A 17,825-nucleotide genomic window follows, 5' to 3' on the forward strand; every position below is an offset into this window, starting at 1 on the left:
GAGGAGGGATTCGGGCACAGGGGTGTTAAGGAGGAGGCAGAGGCCAGTGTTAAGACTTTTCCTCCCCCGTGACCTTCAGCGAATGTCCTGTAGCCTGTTGACCCACGGAGGATTCAGCGGTCATCTGGCCCCACATGGGCTTCCACACAAGGACACCTGCCCAGCAGCCCTGCCACAGGAAGAGACAGCATGCGGCTGCTGTGCAGACGGCGCTCAGGAGTCCAGGGTATGGGGTCCAAGTCTCTTGGCCTCCAGTGAGTGTACATGAAGTGGACACAGTGTCCCTGGCCACCGTGGAGCACCAGGGCACCAGGGCTGTTCCTGCTCCCTCCCTCCCAGCTCTGCCCAGATATAATAACAGCAAATGGCAAAGTTATATGTTCATGAGAGTCCCAGCCACTGTCCCCAGACAGGCTGGTTTTTGACACTAGCAGGAGCCTATAGTCTGGGACATCCCCACCAGGTGAGCAAGGCTGCTGGGCCCACTGAGTGTGCTGGACCTCTGGACAGGGGCACCCCAGGAGGGAATCTATTTTTTTTTTTGGTACCAGGGATTAAACCCAGGGGCGCTTAACCACTAAACCACACCCCAAGCCATTTTCTTTTTAATATTTTTTTTTTATTTAGAGACAGGGTCTTGCTGAGTTACTTAGGGTCTTACTAAATTTCTGGGGCTGGCTTTAAACTGGCAATCCTCCTGCCTCAGCCTCCCGTCAGAAGGGAGCCTTCTGAGAGCTGCCCAGATGGAGGGGCACTGAGTGTGGGGAGCTGAGCACTGGCTGGCGGTGCATGGGGCACTGAGGCTGGTGTAGGCCTCACCACCTGGGTGCAGCACTCCCAACAAGGGGAGCCCCAAGCTCCCAGGGAGGGTGTTTGGACCATCAGGAATGGGAGCTGGTGTCCTCAGGGACTGTCTGTGGGTCCTGGCCAGAACCCTGTCCCACGCGGGAGCAGCGGGGACGCCTGCACAGCGAGGACTGAGCCGTACAGAGGGAGTCCTGTTACCACCCTGGAGCCAACTTGGACTTCCAGATCAAGCCAGCCTCAGCTCCTGAGAGCTGTGGTGGATGGAAAAATGGCATCGCTGTGTGCCAATGGGGAACCCCACCTCACCCCCAAAGCTCCCTCTGCTTCTCCCCCAATTCCAGGAGCCCAGAGAAAACTCCTGACCACCACCATTCCTGAAAGTGTCCCTTTTGCCCCTTTGGTGTCAAAGAACAGTGGCTGCGGAAGTCCTGGGGCAAGGTGCAGCAGGACCTCTTGATGTGTGCAGGCAGCGGCCTGGCGGCTGGGGTGAAGGGAGAAGGAGCTGGCTCAGCTGCTCGCCTGCAGAGAGTGTCCGTCTCAGCCCAGTCTCTGACTCTGGTTAACCCTCAGTGCCCAGAGCAAAGTGCCTACGCAGGGCTTTGGTGAGGGTCACTGGATCACAAACTTTAGCGCACGGAGGAGCAGGCCTCAGAGCCCCCAGCAGCTCTTCGCATCGTGGTTTGCAAGCCGCGGTCACGGTGGGTTGAGAGCGCCCAGCGAGTGCCTTTGCTGGACGTCGTTCATCACTCCAGGATGGCCTCGGCCAGCACTGCAGGTCCACACACCGCCCGGCTCAGACCGTACTGGAGCCCCAGCAGCGGGTGCTCAGTCAACGGGGGTGGCCGCTCTCCCGCCTGGCACCTCCTGTCTGGGGCTCCGGGTTCAGAGCAGGAACAGAGCTGCAGTGCGTTTCCAGCTCGGCCCTCACACTGCCAGAGCCTCCAGCAGCCCAAGTCACCTGTGGGCTTCCCCGGCCTCAGGGGCAACGGGATGGAAGGCCACACGGGGATGAACGTGGAGATGCCCCCATGACTGCTCCCAAATTAAACACGAAGAAACTTACAGGTAACCGATCAGGGACAAGAGATGCCCAGAGTCACGCTGAGAATGTCCAGCAAGCTGTCCAACTCGGCTTTACTGTGACAGGGCCACGCTTCTGCCGACAGACACACCAGTGTGAGCAGGGACGCTCGGGTGTGGAAGGATAGGGGTGGATAGGGAAAATCCCGCAGAGCTACCTGGCCCCGGGGACCAAGGGCTTGTGTGAAAGGCCATCCCCGTGGGAAAGAGATGCAGACCTGGTGTACCCCTGCCACCCACGTGCCACCCACGTGTGCCCCTGGTCTGGGCGGGCCTGCTGGATGTAAGACTTTGGATCAGGTGGCTGTGGCAGGCGCCTGTCTCCTAAACCCCAGGGTCTTCTGGGTAGGGGGGGCAGAGGACAGCTGAGGGACCCCATGAGGCAGGGGCAAGGTGCCCAGCCCAGTCTGCTGGAGGAGCTGTCTTGCTGAATTACCCACTAAGGTTAGTTTCTGAGTTCTTCACAGATCAAGGGTCACCGTCATTTGAAACAGGGTGGCTTCAGTCACACAGGCGGCACACCAAATTCCCCTGAGATGCAATGGCTTACAGCAGCAGCAGCTCTTGGTCTGCTCATGGCTGTGACTGGACAAGGTGGACAACGGCTGCCCTGGCTGTCGGCTGGCGTCTCTCAAAGGCTGGGCTAGAATCCCCCACGGCTCACTCCCTTGCTCACCTATTGATGCCACCTGGAGACGGCAGCTGACACATGACCAGCCGGTCAGCTGGGCCTCCTCACAGGGTGGCAGCCCCAAGGGAGGTGCCCTGAGTGAGGAGCAGGGCCTGGCCTGGCACGCCATGCAGCTCAGTGCCCGTCCCCCACTGTGGAGAAGGTTCAGGGGAGCAGACCCCCCATCAGACCAGGCCAGAGGAGCAGAGCCAGATGTGCAGGTGGCACATAGGGTGACTTCAGCTCTGCCTGGCCTGTCCCTGGGCAGAGCCCCGGTGTCCTGGAGGACCACCCCAGCCTGGCTCCCCCATTCCACACTCACGTGTTGCTCTGATGACCACAGACTGCTGTCGGTGTGATGCTGGGGAACAGAGGAAGCAGGGGCTCCCGTCACAGGAGACTCAGCCCTCCTGGAAATGCTTGCTTGCTGTGCCAGAGATCTCAGCTCTACCCGCGGCCCAGAGTTCCTCGTCACTCCCCCGCCCTGCAGAGCAGTGACCGTCCTCTAGGTCTCCCTGCCTCTGACTCTGGGAGTCTGTGAGCTCCTGTTGGCCAGCGCTAAGCCCCAGAGCCCTGCCCACAGAGCCTGTCGAGCCCCGACCAGACTCGTCCTCCCTATGAACCAGCTGGCAGGCCGCGTCCAGGCAGCCAGCGGCCATGTGCTCCACCCAGGGCTCAGGACAGGAGGAGCCTGAGGGGCCAGGAAGCAAGCCCAGACCTCGAGGGAACCAAGGTGTCCCCGAGCCCCGGCTGTGGGAGGGAGGGCTTCATCACCAACGAGAAGGGCCATGTCTCTGTACTTCGTGGTGACCAGGGCCACGCACCATGACTCCAGGGGGTCAGCTGCTCATGTGGGCACTGGCCTAAGGCCTGTGCCAGGACCCTGGGACAGCACCCTGCCTCCTGGATTCGGGCTTCTCAGCCCTTCCAGACCCCGGAGCCGGCTGCATCTGGGAGGAGGGTGCTTGGGGATACCCCTGGCCATGAGCCCATCACTGCACTACGTCCTCCTAAATAAAGTCCTGGGTCAAAGAAGACCCTGCTGAGAAACATGGCAACAGAGGGCTCGATCCACCTCCACTGTGGAGACTGTGGAGATGGGAGAAGCAGGTCCAGCACCTGAGGGGTGCTTAGTTAGGAGAAAGGCTGTCCACCAACAGAGAGGATCCCACAGGACTGGCCTGCAGAGGGTGCCCAGTGGCCACAGCCACGCCAGCCTTGGTGAGCACAGCTGTCCAGCTCAGGTGTCCCTGCACCCTGGACACCAGAGTGGCTTTGGTGTTGGTCAGTAAGCTACCCTCAAGGAATCCAGGGAAAGACACGGGCCAAGGCACTAGGATCACTCCCATGTGCACCCCGCATTTGACCCCTCACTGCAGGGACAGGAGCATCTCCACACCCTGCGCCATCCCACTGCTCTGCTGGATGCGGCTGAGTGGTCCCACCGGCTGCACCTGCTGGGGGCCTGGTCTCTGCTGGGAGGCCCCTGAGGGGCGAGGTCCAGGTGTGCTGGGCGGGTTCCACCACTGTGACAGAATACCCAATGTCAGCACAGGCCCAAAGAGGAAAGGTTGGTTGGGCTCAGTTTGCAGTTTCAGTCCCTGTTGGTCGCCTGGTTACTTTTGGTCCTGGGGCAAGGTGGCACTTCATGGCAGGGGCAGGTGGCAGAGGAGGCGACTTCACCTCCTGACAGCCAGCAAGAAAAGAGACATCAGAGGGCGGGGACCCAACATCCCCCCAAAAGTTCCCTCCCAGTGACCGAGCTTCCCTGGCCTCCTCAAAGTGCCTTGGACTGGGGACCGTGCCTTTAACCCAGGGGACTTTGTGGACATTCATGATCCAATTGATGGCAATCAGTCATTGAGGGCCTGTCCACAAATAGGGTTAGTGCAGTTCACGTGGGGACCCAGGTAGTACCTGCTGACTGGTTCCTCCAAGAGAGCAGGACAGACCTCTCCTCACCCTCGGACCTCCTGCCTCACCATGTCACTGCTCCTTGTCCCTTTCTCTTCTGCCACTGTGATGCCATCTGCCAGGAAGCCTTTACCAAAGCTCTCAGACTTCCAGAACCATGAGCTAAATAAATCTCTTCGCTATAAAGATTGCCCAGCCTCAGGTATTTTGTTTTAGCAATGGAAAGCAGCCCTTCACCACTGACCTTCAGATCTCATACTCTCCAGATCCCCAGCAGCTTCGTTAGGCCCCGCCCACACCTCAGGGCCTTTCCCAGCGAGGAGGACACAGTCCACAGAACCGCCGACCCTCTACAGCTTCGGTTCCCTGCACAGACTTCTCTACCGATGCAGGGCGCTCTTGATGGAGCAGCACTAGAGAGGTTCGGCGAGATCTGCCTGCACACCCCTCCTCTGTGGGGAGGTGCCAGGGAGCCCAACCCCAGGCAGAGGCCACACACCGGGAACAGCCCCAGGGGATGCGAGAGCTGCCCAGGGCACCTGGTCCAGGCCTTTCCCTCCCTGGGAAACCCTCGGAGCAAACCCCATGTGAGGCTGGTGGATGAGCTCCAGCTCAACATGGCCCATCAGGTTGCGGCCGGTTGCTCTGTGGTCAGGTCAGCAGCCCCTGCCAGGCGTGGGCTGGCCAGCAGTGGCCCTCAAGGGGCACCTCTCCCTGGTGGGTGGGAGAGGGCCTCCCTCCATGCAAACCCAGGGGCCCAGCAGCTCCTCCCACCCAACCCCTGCCGCCCCTGGCCACCCTGCCTGGGCCGGGTGCACCCACTGGAGTGCCCACGAGGTGGCCCTCCCACCAGGCACCAGCAACTCCCAGCACAGAACCGCCGGGCCCTCTCCAGCAGGGCAGCTGCTCAGCTTGGTCAGGCCGGGGCCCTCTCTCCTGGGCTCGCTGAGCCCTGCGGGGGCCTGCTCTGTCTGTCTGTCAGTCCTGCATTGCCCACGGTTATCTGAGCTCACCAGCCCCGGCTCTTGCACCAGAGTCACACCTGTCCCCATCAGGAAGGTCCCTGTTGGGGTGACGGTGGTCTCTAGCTCCCACCTGGACCCGCCTGGTCCTGGACTGGCACTGGGTCCTTGGAAGTCTGGTCCTGCCATGCTGCCTGAGCCGTGGCCTGGGCCAGCTAGCTCAGGGCCCTGATCCGAAGCCCAGGCCCAGGCAGCTGGAGTCGCTGACATCGGTGGTGACACACCAACCACTCAGCTGTGAAGGCCAGGGCATGTCCCAGGAAGGTCCCAGGGACATTCTGGTACACGTGGCAGAAAGTGCTCTTGTGCGTACGGAGGAGCAGGAGGCCAGGAGGCCCTCACTGCTCCCTGAGGGCCAACAGGCAATACCTGATCTGCAGACGTGAGGAGCCCTCTCGCAGTCTTTGCCCCGCCCAGGGCTGGAGAGCCTGCCAGGGGCCTCTGAGGTTCAGGGCCCTCACCTCCCGAGAGTCACAGTTCCCACCCGAGTCTTCTGAGACCTGCGTCTCTAGTCCATACAATTTTACTGCTTATGGTAGAAACCTCTGCCACAAAAACACACTGCCTTAAAATATTTATTGATTAAAAAAAATTTAAAATTTTTATACAAAGATGATGAGCAAAATCTCATGCAAACTCTGGGCATACAATAAAAATAACTCAAATATTAATATGATGATTTTGTACAAAATAATTCTCTGTCGTAGGACCTCTGGCGGACGGCCAGCGTGGCTCCTTGCCTCTGGCCTGGATGCCCCTCAGGGAAGAATGGGCAGTCACCTGTGGCCACCGCAGGTGGTGCGGGGTCCACATGTGGAATGTTCTCTTGTCACTATGATGAGCGATGAGACCCTATTCTACTACTCAGAAATGAGACAGAGACCAAGGAGGGCTGGAGCGAGGGGACTTCCTGCCACACAGAGACCCCACAGGGCGGAGCAACTTGCCAAGGTGCCTGGAAGTCCCAGGTAATCTTTTCCACGAAGAAAACACCCCAAGATTATTATAGATGGTTTCTCCTTGTTACAAACCTGCAGTGGGCTTATAATCTGTGTATATTACAAGTAAATTTGCATAATTAAAACAATTAAGGAATCAACAGTATCATGGCAATTAGAAATGCGTCAAACTCGGAATGTTGTACAAAAGAGAGCTTCAATATGAAACAGTAATCCTCTGAGAAGGAGCCCCCAGGCCTCGGCCCCCCGCCACTCGGAGGCCCCTGCCGGCCGGGCTCCATGCCTGGCCCCTCACCACGCTCTCAGCTGCCCTCGGTCTTACGGAATTTTCCACAGATTCATCTCATTTTCCGTAGCCTTAGTCTGTTTTCTTTGTCCCGTTTCTTAAGGATAAGTATAAACTGGTTGAAGAAATGCTCCTGATCCTTTCTTTTCTGAACGAGTCGAAACCTCTGATCCCGACCATACTTCTCAGCAAACTCCTTAAATGTGGTCCTGAAAAAAGAAAGAGTTCTCTTTTTATTTTTTTGGAATGGGGATTCAACCCAGGGTGGCTTCACTACTGAGACACCTCCCCAGCTCATTTTTTATGTTATCTTTTGAGACAAGGTCTCACCAAGTCCTTGGGACCTCGCTAACTAAGTTGCTAAGGCTGGACTCAAACTTCCCATCCTCCTGCCTCAGCCTCCTGAAGCAGCAGAAGGAACTGGATACCTGAGGGATTTCAGGGAGCAGGTTTATTGGCTGCAGCCAGTCCACAGTGCTACTGGACACTCTAAACCATTCTCTGGACCATGAGTCTAGAAATTGCTTAAACTTTAGACCCAGCATGGAGGGGTGGGGGCTTGGAGTTTCCATACAGGAGGAGTCTATATAAAAGTAACATTTTTCTTTCTTTGAGTTCTCAGAAAGTGCTTTTTAGACCAGACGTTTCATAAGTCTTTACCAAGAAAAGAGAGAGAGTATCTTTTGCACAACAGGCTTAGGGACCCTGACCCATCACACCTGTTGTGCACAAACATGGCCTCGACCAGAAAGAGGGACTTCCAACCTCAATGACCTCTGCAGACGTCCTGCTGACCTGAGAAGAGGCCAGGCTACGTCATGGCAGGGCCTTGGGGTGGGGGTTTCTGGTCTGCTTCTCTCCAAGACGCTGCAATTACAGGCAAGCACCACTGTGCTCCGCAAGAAGGAGCTCTGAGAAGTCTTCCCTGAGAGCAAACCTTGGCTCCCTGACCATGACCAGGACAGGCGGCCTGACTTGAGTCAGAGAAAGCCCCAAGGGACAGGGTGCTGCAAACCAACAGGCTGACAGGGAAGCACCTGCTGCCCACGCTGGGCATCACCCCTGCAGACATGGCTCCAGGCCCGTCCCGACACTCCCATCCCTCTGCACCCCCTAGAGTCTTCTCCCCGCTGCTCCTGCCAGGCTCCTACCTGCTGCTGGACTTGGCATATGCTGTTCCTTCTGCACACCCTTCCCTCTTTTCTTCTCCTGGTTGGGCCCACACCTCATTAGAATCCAGGGCCAGCATGCCTTCTGTGGGACACGCTCCCCCTAGAGGCCCCAGTAGCTGGGACCCACTCCCCCTGGCCCTGGTCACAGCTGAGATCTTGTTCCACCTTAACGGGCGGTGGGTTGGACCTTGTCCACTGCAGTGGAGCTCTGTGATCCCCCCACTGGACACGCTGAGTGTGCAGCACGCTGGGGTAGAGCACCCAAGGTCAGGGGTAACCCACCTGCTAGGCACCGAGTCCTTTGGTGGAAAGGTCAGGAGGCCAGCCTGGGCCAGCGAGGCCAGGCTCATGGGTGGCGAGGGGGACGCGTGTGGGCCGTGGGTCTGTCCTGTCAGCTTGAACTTGAAGCTGGGGACAGTGACAGCAGAGGGCGGAGGCTCTGGTGGGCTGCGTGAGCCACGGTCCTCCTCCCAGCCACAGGCAGGGCTCAACCCGCCGGCCACCTGGGCCTCACCAGGTGGGGCTCCTGGGGAAGTGCCCAGGGCAGTGGGGATCGGCTCAGGCCCTGTCAAGGGTTTCTTGCCATGCCCTCCTTTCTCTCTGCAGAAGATTTCACGTTTCCTGCAGGCGTTTAACGACTGTATGAAATGTAGCTGCAACTGCACAGCTTCTCACACCCGGACAGGACCACTGCCACGCTGCTCACACCTGTCCTCATCAGGCACCCAGAGGAGCCCGCGCCCTCCTCAGCAGCTGCCAGGCCCCGAGGCCTCCTTCCTTCCCGTTTTCCTCTTCCCTGTGGCTCCTCTTTACCTCTCCTGCCTTCCTCTCTCTCCTTCGTCCTCTAATGTTTAACAATTGTGGGCCACAAAACTAGCTTCTCTTGTGCTTCTCCACTTCCTGCACCTGACAGGAGAGGGCTGCCATTGTGAGGGCTGCCACTCCTCTGCCTGTCTGCTGGGTACAGGCATGCCCAGGAGGCCTGCACAGGGTCAGGACATGCCCAGGAGGCCTGCACAGGGTCAGGACATGCCCAGGAGGCCTGCACAGGGTCAGGACATGCCCAGGAGGCCTGCACAGGGGCTGATGCCTGCCCAGGAGGCCTGCACAGGGTCAGGACATGCCCAGGAGGCCTGCACAGGGGCTGATGCCTGCCCAGGAGGCCTGCACAGGGTCGAGGCACGCCCAGGAGGCCTGCACAGGGGCTGAGGCCTGCCCAGGAGGCCTGCACAGGGGTCAGGCACGCCCAGGAGGCCTGCACAGGGGTCAGGCATTCTCAGGAGGCCTACAAAGGAGACAGGCATGCCCAGGAGGCCTGCACAGGGGTCATACATGCCCAGGAGGCCTGCACAGGGGTCATACATGCCCAGGAGGCCTGCACAGGGATCATACATGCCCTGGAGGCCTGCACAGGGGTCATACATGCCCAGGAGGCCTGCACAGGGTCGTGGCACGCCCAGGAGGCCTGCACAGGGGCCACTCCCACTCACCCCTACTGACATCCCTGCAAGGAAGAGGCCCTGAAGAGGATGGGGAATTCTAGCTCTGTGCTCTTGGGCTGTGCTGAGGGACAGTGCTGGCTTTCTGCACATCTGCCAAGCTGTCACCAAGCTTGTGAGGCCACCTGGGTCTGCAATGCACCTCTGTAAACAGGGTCTCTGGTAAACAAGGCCTCTTGCCTGTTGGCCACTGCAGGAGGTGGGGCTGTAGGGCCAGGCATCAATCCTGCTGCCCAAGACCTGGAGTGCCCGGGACTGTCCCTGAGGCAGCTGTTCCCACAGCTTCTCAGGAGCGACCTGAGGTGGGCCGCGGGGATCAGCCTGGATGACCACAGGATGAGACAGAGCCCCAGATGCTGCCCCCGAGGCCTGGGCTTGATTGCCTGGCTTTCTAGTGCGCCGCCACCTGTGTGTGTCACTGGGATGGCTGTGACCCAGCTGCAAATAGGGAGAGGAGACCCCGGAAGGGCTTTGGGGACGCTGAGGACTTGGCTGCTTTTAAAGTCAAAACATGGATTTTAAAGTCAACACAGTAATATATGCCAAGTGCACATTTTATGGACCATGGTGTGTGTGGTCCGTGTGTGTGTGTGTGTGTGTGTGTGGACCATGGTATGTGTATGGTGTGTGGGTGTGTGTGTGTGGGTATGTGTGTGTGTGCACTGTGGTCACCCCTTCACTGCGCAGCAGCCCCAGGGGCTCATGTGTGGCTTGTGGCTAACATTTGCCGACCATCCCTAGTGAGGACAGCAGCAGGGCTGTTCCTGTGGCACCTGCTGTGTCCTGAGCATCTGCTGCCCAGCACTGGTGGACCCTGCAGCACCACATGCCACCCTCTGGGGGTCTCTGAGGTTGGTGTGGTCACCCCATTCCTGTGAGGATGCAGAAGCTGATGAAGGTCCAGCACCTGCCTATTGGCTGGGCCAGGCCAGGAGCTACATGGCGTCAGGGCCACCTCCCTCCTCTCCCCTCCCTCAGCCACTCATGGGGACAGAGACGAGTCTAGAACCCACTTCTCAGAGCTGCGGGGCCACAGGAAACCCAGGCTCCAGACTTTTCTAGATGAGCGTTCCGTGATGGGGATGATTTGTGCTCAGTTTCTCCCCATCTGGAAGGAAAGACGCTTTACCAGGTGGTGAGAGCTACACTAACTTGGCCACCCAGCCATCGACCACGAGGGTCACACACAAAACGTGGAAGCCTACACCTCCATTGAAAGGACCGATGCCATGCCGATCTAAGATGAAAATGCATCAAAACCCATCATTTATACCTACAAATGCCTTATTTCATGGTTCTAGAAGGAGCACATGTTCACTTTTTTAAAAGATGAGTCAGCTCAGGTGACTTTAAAGAACTAAGCTGAGGAGCGCCTCTGCTTGCTGCCACCCTGTCCGACGGCTTTCTTTGCCCTCCTTGTTATCTTAGCAGCCTTGGTGACCAAGTCAACACAGGTCACTCGCCCGGGTGGCCTGCGTTGACCCTCACATGGCTCTGCTGAGTGGTCAGATGGAGGGAGGGTGGTGGGAGCTGCTGTGCCCTGTCGGCCTGGGTCTCGGGACTGCTGTGGGCAGCCAGGTCCTGGACCTTCATACGTGTGGGGAGGACACAGGTGGTGACAGAGGGTTGACACACCACGGTGTGGTAGGAAAGCCGCTTTCCTCCCCAGAGGGAGGAACGGTCCCGTCCTTACAGTCAGCTCCTCTCAGGGTCCCTGGTATGTTAGGTCACCTGACTGGACAGGGAGAATCTCAGGCCCCCTGTGACCGCTGACAACCTGCTGGCCCCAGAAGACACCCTGAGTGCTCCCCGCCTTACCTGGGTGACACTTTAGACTCCTCCAGGAGCTTTCTGAACTCTTCTTTGGCGAGCAGCAATTTACTCTTTTTTTCCTTGTATTCTTCTTTTATCCTCGTCTTGACAAACTGCTCAAATATCTTGAAACACACAGACAAGAGCATTATGGGATGACACAGGAGAAATGGAACCCCTGGGTGAGCCACCCCGCTCCTCGTGGCCCGGCCTGTGAGCCGTGGCCCTTCTGCTGCGCTCTCAAGGGCACCAATGAGTCCACAGAGTGGACCCCACCCCGAGGCCCAGTGCTGGTCCACGCACAGGCCCCACCTCTGGGCCACACCGTGGCCTGCAGCCGGAGTCCCAGGAGCTGCGGGGTGGCCCTCTCTGAGCCCCTCAGGTGTGCTTCTCGTCTGGACCCTGAGTAGCTTCCGAGCAGTCCCTGGCCTGTCGAGTTTCCCATCACCAATGGGCACAGCGACACTGGGTACTGAGCTTTCCCTAGTCTCCTCCCAAGGCAAGTCATTGGCCTTCGAGTCTCCAAAAAGGACATGAACCTGTGAACAGAGGACTCCCGACCTCCAGTTCCCCAGAACCCCACCCTGCAGCGGGGGGCAGGGGGCGTCCAGGCTGGGATGAGCTCAAGGAGACCCGCTGGGCTTGCCAGACCCTCTCTGGGCCAGAAAGGTGTTCAGATGAGACCAAGGAAACCTCCTCTGTGCCGTCTGCAGGGAAATCCCCGAGACTCCACGACCTTCCTTTCAGAAACCAGAGCCACACAGAATGATGAAACCTCTCTGCCACGGCCCACAGAAGCCTCGTGCTTTCTATTAGAAGAAGATTGCTCATCGTTCTAACATCTGAAGAATTGTCACTTACAGACTATGAAGTTGGCAGGGAGGGGACAAAGTCATTTCATTCCTAATGCTAACAAAACCTCAAGACTATTTAAAAAATAGACTGGAGGTAATTTAAATTCTTATGCAAATATAAATAAAGCATCAGTAAAAAGCCCACACGTGGTGCCACCTCTGTACCAACCCACGCAGGCCTGGGGGTCGCACCCAAGTGCAGGGCGGCTGCAGGTCTCCATCAGCAGCAGCAGCCCGCTGTGGGGGGGGGGGGGAAACCGGCAGGAGCCAGCTGGCCCTGGCCCTCTTTGACCTTGTCTTCCTGTTTCAGGCCCCTCTTTAATGGCAAACATTTATGGGATCATAAACACAGAGTGTTACTTACCACCCGAGGATGCGGCAGTGCCTATGGCTGAGCCTTAGAGCAGGTGCCTGTCTATTTAAGAATCTGACTGGCTAATTCCACTTTTAAGGCAAATAATAAGGTATGGAGTCTAGTCATCTTATAATTTAAACTAATAAAAGAGGTGAAAGCAAGGTTATTATCCAAACAAAAGCATGTGGCTCCCTCATTAGCCAGAGTTTTGCTCTATTAGTTTTAAATCTGGGTAGAAAGGCTGGCTGGCTGTGGGGTCAGAGCTCCCGTGGAATACCTGCACCTCTCTGCCTGGAACCATTTATCCATCGAATCAGATTTTTCTCTCTTGTCTCTCCTTTTTCTCAGTTGCTTTATTTATGATGCTATGATTTAATAGAGCAGGATTTTTTCCTCCTAACAATCATACCATTTTTTTCCAAAGTGGGGCATGACTTTTTAAAAGAGATAACGTTGGCCATTATCTCGTTACTGTGAGCTCTGCTGTGATGAAGCCAAACAGTACTCGTTGCCATGGAAACAGGCCCAATTTGCACTCCCTGGCCCTGTTCTCTGTTTTGGCTCACCCTCTCTCCTCCTCTGCAGCCCCAGGTGGAGGGAGGGGGGTATCATCCACGGCAGAGCCTGGGCCTCCCCATGGAGGCACTGGGGACGCAGGGCCTCAGCACACGCTTGCTTGCACTATTTATTTGTCAATAGGGCTCTGCTTTTTGCATGAGGCCCGAACACTGTTTCTTTTCCCAGTCCAGCTTGGTGCCCTGCTCACACAAGCTGCGGAGCTTCTGTGCCGGAGCAGCTGCAGCCCCTGAGCTGACGTGGCCCCCGCTGCTGCAGTCTGCCCGCTGGTGGCTGCCTTCTCTTCACTGGGCCTTCTGGGGCCCACAGCTTCCTCTGGGAGACTCCACAGGGACATTTGAAGGTTTCCCCCAATAGTGACTCCAGGTGTGGGCTGACATTCCCACTGGATCTGTCTGCAGGCCATGGACGAGGGCAGGACTCCCCACCAGTCGGCGTGGGAAGGCACGGCCCTCAGGCTGTCTGTGCCCTCTGCCTGGCCTGCCCACGTGCAGCCCCTGCTCCCTGCCAGTGGTGCACAGGACAGCTGTCTCTAGCATGGAGGGCAGTGGCGGCCCTGCTCCTGAACTTGCTGCAGTGGCCAGGCCCTGCCTCAGGTCCTCTCTGGAGCCGGAAGTGTTCAAGGGGTCTCTTCTCTGCTGGCCTTTCTCTTGGGGGTGGGAGTCTTCCTTCTTCAACTTCCTCTTGAGAGAGTGGTGGCCACTAGAAATACCTGTGACTTAGAGAAAGGACGGTAACAGATGGCAGCAGGAGCCGCCCTGCAGGTGGCGGTCAGACTCCAGCCGCTGGTGGCTTCCAGGGCGCAGGGCGTGGCTGCCACGTGGACACAGGCTCCCTGCTCTGTGCCGCTGTGGTGGACGCTGGGACCTTCCCATCTCATGATGCAGCAAAGGGGTGAGACGGTGTCAGCGATTAAACTCTGTGGTCTCCCAAACCAGCCCCCTCAATGGCAGGGTTATCCGGAGCCATGCTCACACCCCTCATGTGGTCAATGATGCTTCTTTCTCAAAATTGAAACTCTGCTAAAGGTAATCAGTTCCCGGTTCCTACAGGACTGTGGCCATCTCAGGAGCCTCCCACTTCCAAGGCCACCTGTGTCTGCTCCTGGACTTTACGGCTCCAGGGGTGGCAACCAGGCTGAGACTCTGCCTGCTGCTCCCTGCCATCGTCTCTGGCATCTGCTCACAGGGACTTCATGAGCTGGTGACTGAACTGAAAATAGAAAGGCAGTCTCCACGCTTCCCCGTGGGTCTTGACCACAAACTGCCATCTGAGAACCCCAGAGGAGAGCCCGTGGGCCCACGGCAATGGACCTTCTTCTCTGGGATGACCCCAAGGCTCCTCTGCGGTCAGTCTTGGTTCTAGGTGACTCACTGCCCGGGGTACAGTGAGAGGGAGGACGTGGCCTCATGTGAGGACTCGGGTTGAGAAAGCCGGGCCATTCTCAGGCCCCGTGGACCCCACAGGTCCAGCTAAAGCCGTGGTTCCCTAACCCTGACCCTGGCGATGACACACCTCTCCCGAAGCCCAGTCATCTCAGTGCCCTCTCCCATCTGCCTGGTCAGCCTGGAAACAGAAGGCTCAGCGACCTCACCACACACAGAGCCCTGGCCAGTCTGTCTTTAAAAGAGCTTCCAGACTCCTGTCTCCAAGCCAGCCCTGCTGTCCTGGACCTGCTTTCCAGAACACCCACCCTTTGCTTATTCCAGCAGTGTGCCCTGGACCTCTCCCAGTCACTCACATCACATGGCACCTGACATGCCCGGTGACTTTACACTCTGAGTACAGTCACTGGGACATGGCTTAGGTCCCCCAGTTTGCATTTTTACCTCTGGTCAAGTCTGGACGTTCAGGTAAGAAGGATTCCCAGGAGAGACCCCACTGCACTGCTGACCCCCGTTCACAACTCGAAGCTCCACACGCACCACACGCTCCCTCTCCCCGCTGCACGGGCAGTCAGCAGGCAGCTGTCCACCAGCAGTGACAAGCCCAGAGCCGCCCCTTAGTCCTGTGTCTGTAGTGGTCTTCCTGCTGGACGCCACCGTACCTGTTTCCGCTCCTCAGAGTTTAGCAGGAGATAGCGCGGGTCAAACACAATTTTGTGCAATTCTTTTTCCCAAGTAGAAAACGCTGACACCTGGAGAAAGATATTCAATGGAGTTGGTATTAGCATCAGATTCTGAGCTGGGGTTGCGCTGAAATGATCAATGGTTAAAAAAAATGCAACATCGGAGTACAACAGATCAGCGACGCGGCATTGTATGAAAGCGTGCGAACATTTCGAGAAAATCAATGCTTAGAACATTAGGAAATTTAATTTCTAGACTCGTGACACTGTTTCTTCCTTGGGAGTCTCCAGGGCTCAGCCCTGGTCTGCAGGCCCCGGTCTCCATGGAGAAAGCACTGCAGCCAAGTCTTGAGAGCAGAGAGGATATTTGCAAAAGTTCTCACAACCTGCAGGTCACAACAGAGGGCTATGTCTTGCAAACAGGCTGGGTCAGCAGAACTTTGGTTGGTATTTTTTTTTTTTTTTTAAGAGAGAGTGAGAGAGGAGAGAGAGGGAGAGAGAGAGAGAGAATTTTTTTTTTTAATATTTACTTTTTTTTTTTTTTTTAGTTCTCGGCGGACACAACATCTCTGTTGGTATGTGGTGTTGAGGATCGAACCCGGGCCGCACGCATGCCAGGCGAGCGCACTATCCCTTGAGCCACATCCCCAGCCCTTTGGTTGGTATTTTAATCAACATCAAGCATCTTTTAGGTGGGTTATTGTTAAAAGCCACGTATTTTATTTTACAGTAGTTTTAGCATTACTGAAAATTTGCTAGAACCTTGCAGGAGGCTCCTCTGCCCCCAACTCTGCCAGTGGGCCAGGCTGGTCAGGGCATCACCCTCCCACCACTGTTAACAAAGCCACTCATCCTGCGGTTCCTGCAGGACTTTCTCTTTTCTTCTCGGGACCCCTCCTGACATTTCCTCGACACTGGGGAGTTTCTCAGACTCCCTGGTTTTTGATGGCCTTGCTGTTTGGGGTGCTGACAGGATCCCCCGGGGGCGGGATCATCTGGGGCTACGGGTTTGGGAAGAAGACCACAGGGCTGTTGTGTCATGCGTCATGCATGACATCAGGGATCCCCACCATGCCCGGCTCTCAGCACTGGGGCCTGGACCCAACCACCTGGCTGAGCTGTGTCCGTGTCTCCACCTCCAGGTTACTCTGCCCTTTGCCCACTGCACCCTGACGAAGGTGGACACTTCAGCCCACACTTAGCAAACTCTACTAACCGAGGGCAGTGGCTACATAAGAGATTTGGATTCTTCCACATTCACTCATTTATTCAGCAGTTTCTTTCATCTGTGAGGACACATGGTACGCAGCGCGTACTCTCAGGATCCAATTCTGCTGCATGCATCTTGCTGTTCACACTGCTCCAGCGTCAGCCCTGGGAGTCCTCCGTTGGCTTCTGCATGCCTGACGTGTGCTCCCGAGTCTGCTCTGCCAGCCCCCATGCTCTGCAGCTCTGCACAGGGCTCCAGGCTTAGCTGAGATGTGCCCGCCTGAGCCCCAAGCCAGTCATTCCTGCAGGAAGCCTTGGCTCCTCTGTCCCAGCGAGCTGTGATAGGAACCACATCCAGACGGGTTTGCTGCATGGGACTCAGCAGAGAAAACAAGGGAAGGCTGCCTGAGTCATTTAAAAACGATTCATTTTCAGAAACACAGGCTTAGGATAAACTCTGCCTCTGTCCTGTGCTGGGTGCTGAGAATTCAGAGAAAACAATTCAAGGCCCCATGATATCAGGAAGCCCTGGTGTAGGAGAAGGCAGATGGGGGAACTGAAGGACTTCCAATAGGGGACTGGCACCGCAGCAGACAGGCCTGGATGCCAGGGACCCAGGGCATGCTGAGCAGCCTGCAGGGATCCAGAGAACCAGCTACTGTGGCGTGCTCCTCGTGTTCCGGCGAGCACTCACGGCAGGCAGGGGACTCTGCAGGGAAAGAGCTCTGTCATGCCCAGCGATGGCTGCCTGGCACCCCCACTGGGGACGGGTGAGCGGAGCCTCTGTCACACCCACTGGAAGGTGACTGAGGTTTGGTGGAGACCACGCAGAAGACAGCCAGAGAAAATTGCTCTGGCCTCCACCGAGCGCCAGCAAAGCCTCTCCAGAAGGGGGTAAAAGGATTTTGCGTTGCTCCTGGGGACAATTCAGCTTCAAGACAAATGGCTTCCATTTAAGTAAAGTGGCCGCGAGAGTTCAGAGCAGGCTGAAACGTGTGAAGACAGAGGTCCTGTCAGCGCCCGGTGCCAGCCAGGCATCTCGGGGTGAGGACGCGGTCAGGCCTCAACAGGGGAGCAGCCTCCACGGCGAGCACTGGGCTTTCAGTCTTCTCCCCTAAAAAGCCTGTCGAGTATGTTTCAATCCTTGGATCAACAAGGGCCAGCGATCCCAATGGCCAGAGGAGAGGGTGAGTGTCATGGGTTGTGTGTTGGAGAGTGTATGGGTCTCCCCAGGGCCCCCCTCGCTGTCACTGGGCACCTGGCTCCCACCTAGGGCCAGCACCTGGGGACACCATCGTTCCTGTGCATGCACAGAAGCACGTGCCATCCATCTGTCTGCACTGGCCCCCGTGCATGTCCCGGGGGAGCAGCGGCTGTCCAGCCAGGTCATGGGGAACAGGGCTGATTTCCACCCTAGATAGAGACCCAGTTACTTCAGACACTGTCCCTCACCAAGTTTGATCAGCAAGACACACACGTGTGGTCCCTCACTTCCCTGGCGTATTAAAATGGTGATAGTGAAACTGGGACGTCAACTGTTGG

At 57.2% G+C, this 17,825-nt stretch overlaps 1 protein-coding gene across 1 annotated transcript in view; it reads right to left on the reverse strand.

Annotated features, from left to right (window-relative positions):
• Window positions 1-6,790: 6,790 nt before the first annotated feature.
• Tcerg1l (transcription elongation regulator 1 like) overlaps window positions 6,791-17,825 on the reverse strand; it is a 172,109-nt gene continuing 161,074 nt past the window's right edge. The window contains exons 10-12 of the mRNA XM_026410296.2: window positions 15,054-15,143; window positions 11,228-11,346; window positions 6,791-6,947 (exon numbers count right to left, since the gene is read on the reverse strand). Of these exons, the coding sequence (XP_026266081.2) occupies window positions 6,791-6,947; window positions 11,228-11,346; window positions 15,054-15,143 (366 nt within the window). The remainder of the gene's footprint in view (window positions 6,948-11,227; window positions 11,347-15,053; window positions 15,144-17,825) is intronic.

The sequence above is a fragment of the Urocitellus parryii genome, chromosome 5, assembly GCF_045843805.1.
Source record: "Urocitellus parryii isolate mUroPar1 chromosome 5, mUroPar1.hap1, whole genome shotgun sequence".
Classification (NCBI taxonomy): domain Eukaryota; kingdom Metazoa; phylum Chordata; class Mammalia; order Rodentia; family Sciuridae; genus Urocitellus; species Urocitellus parryii.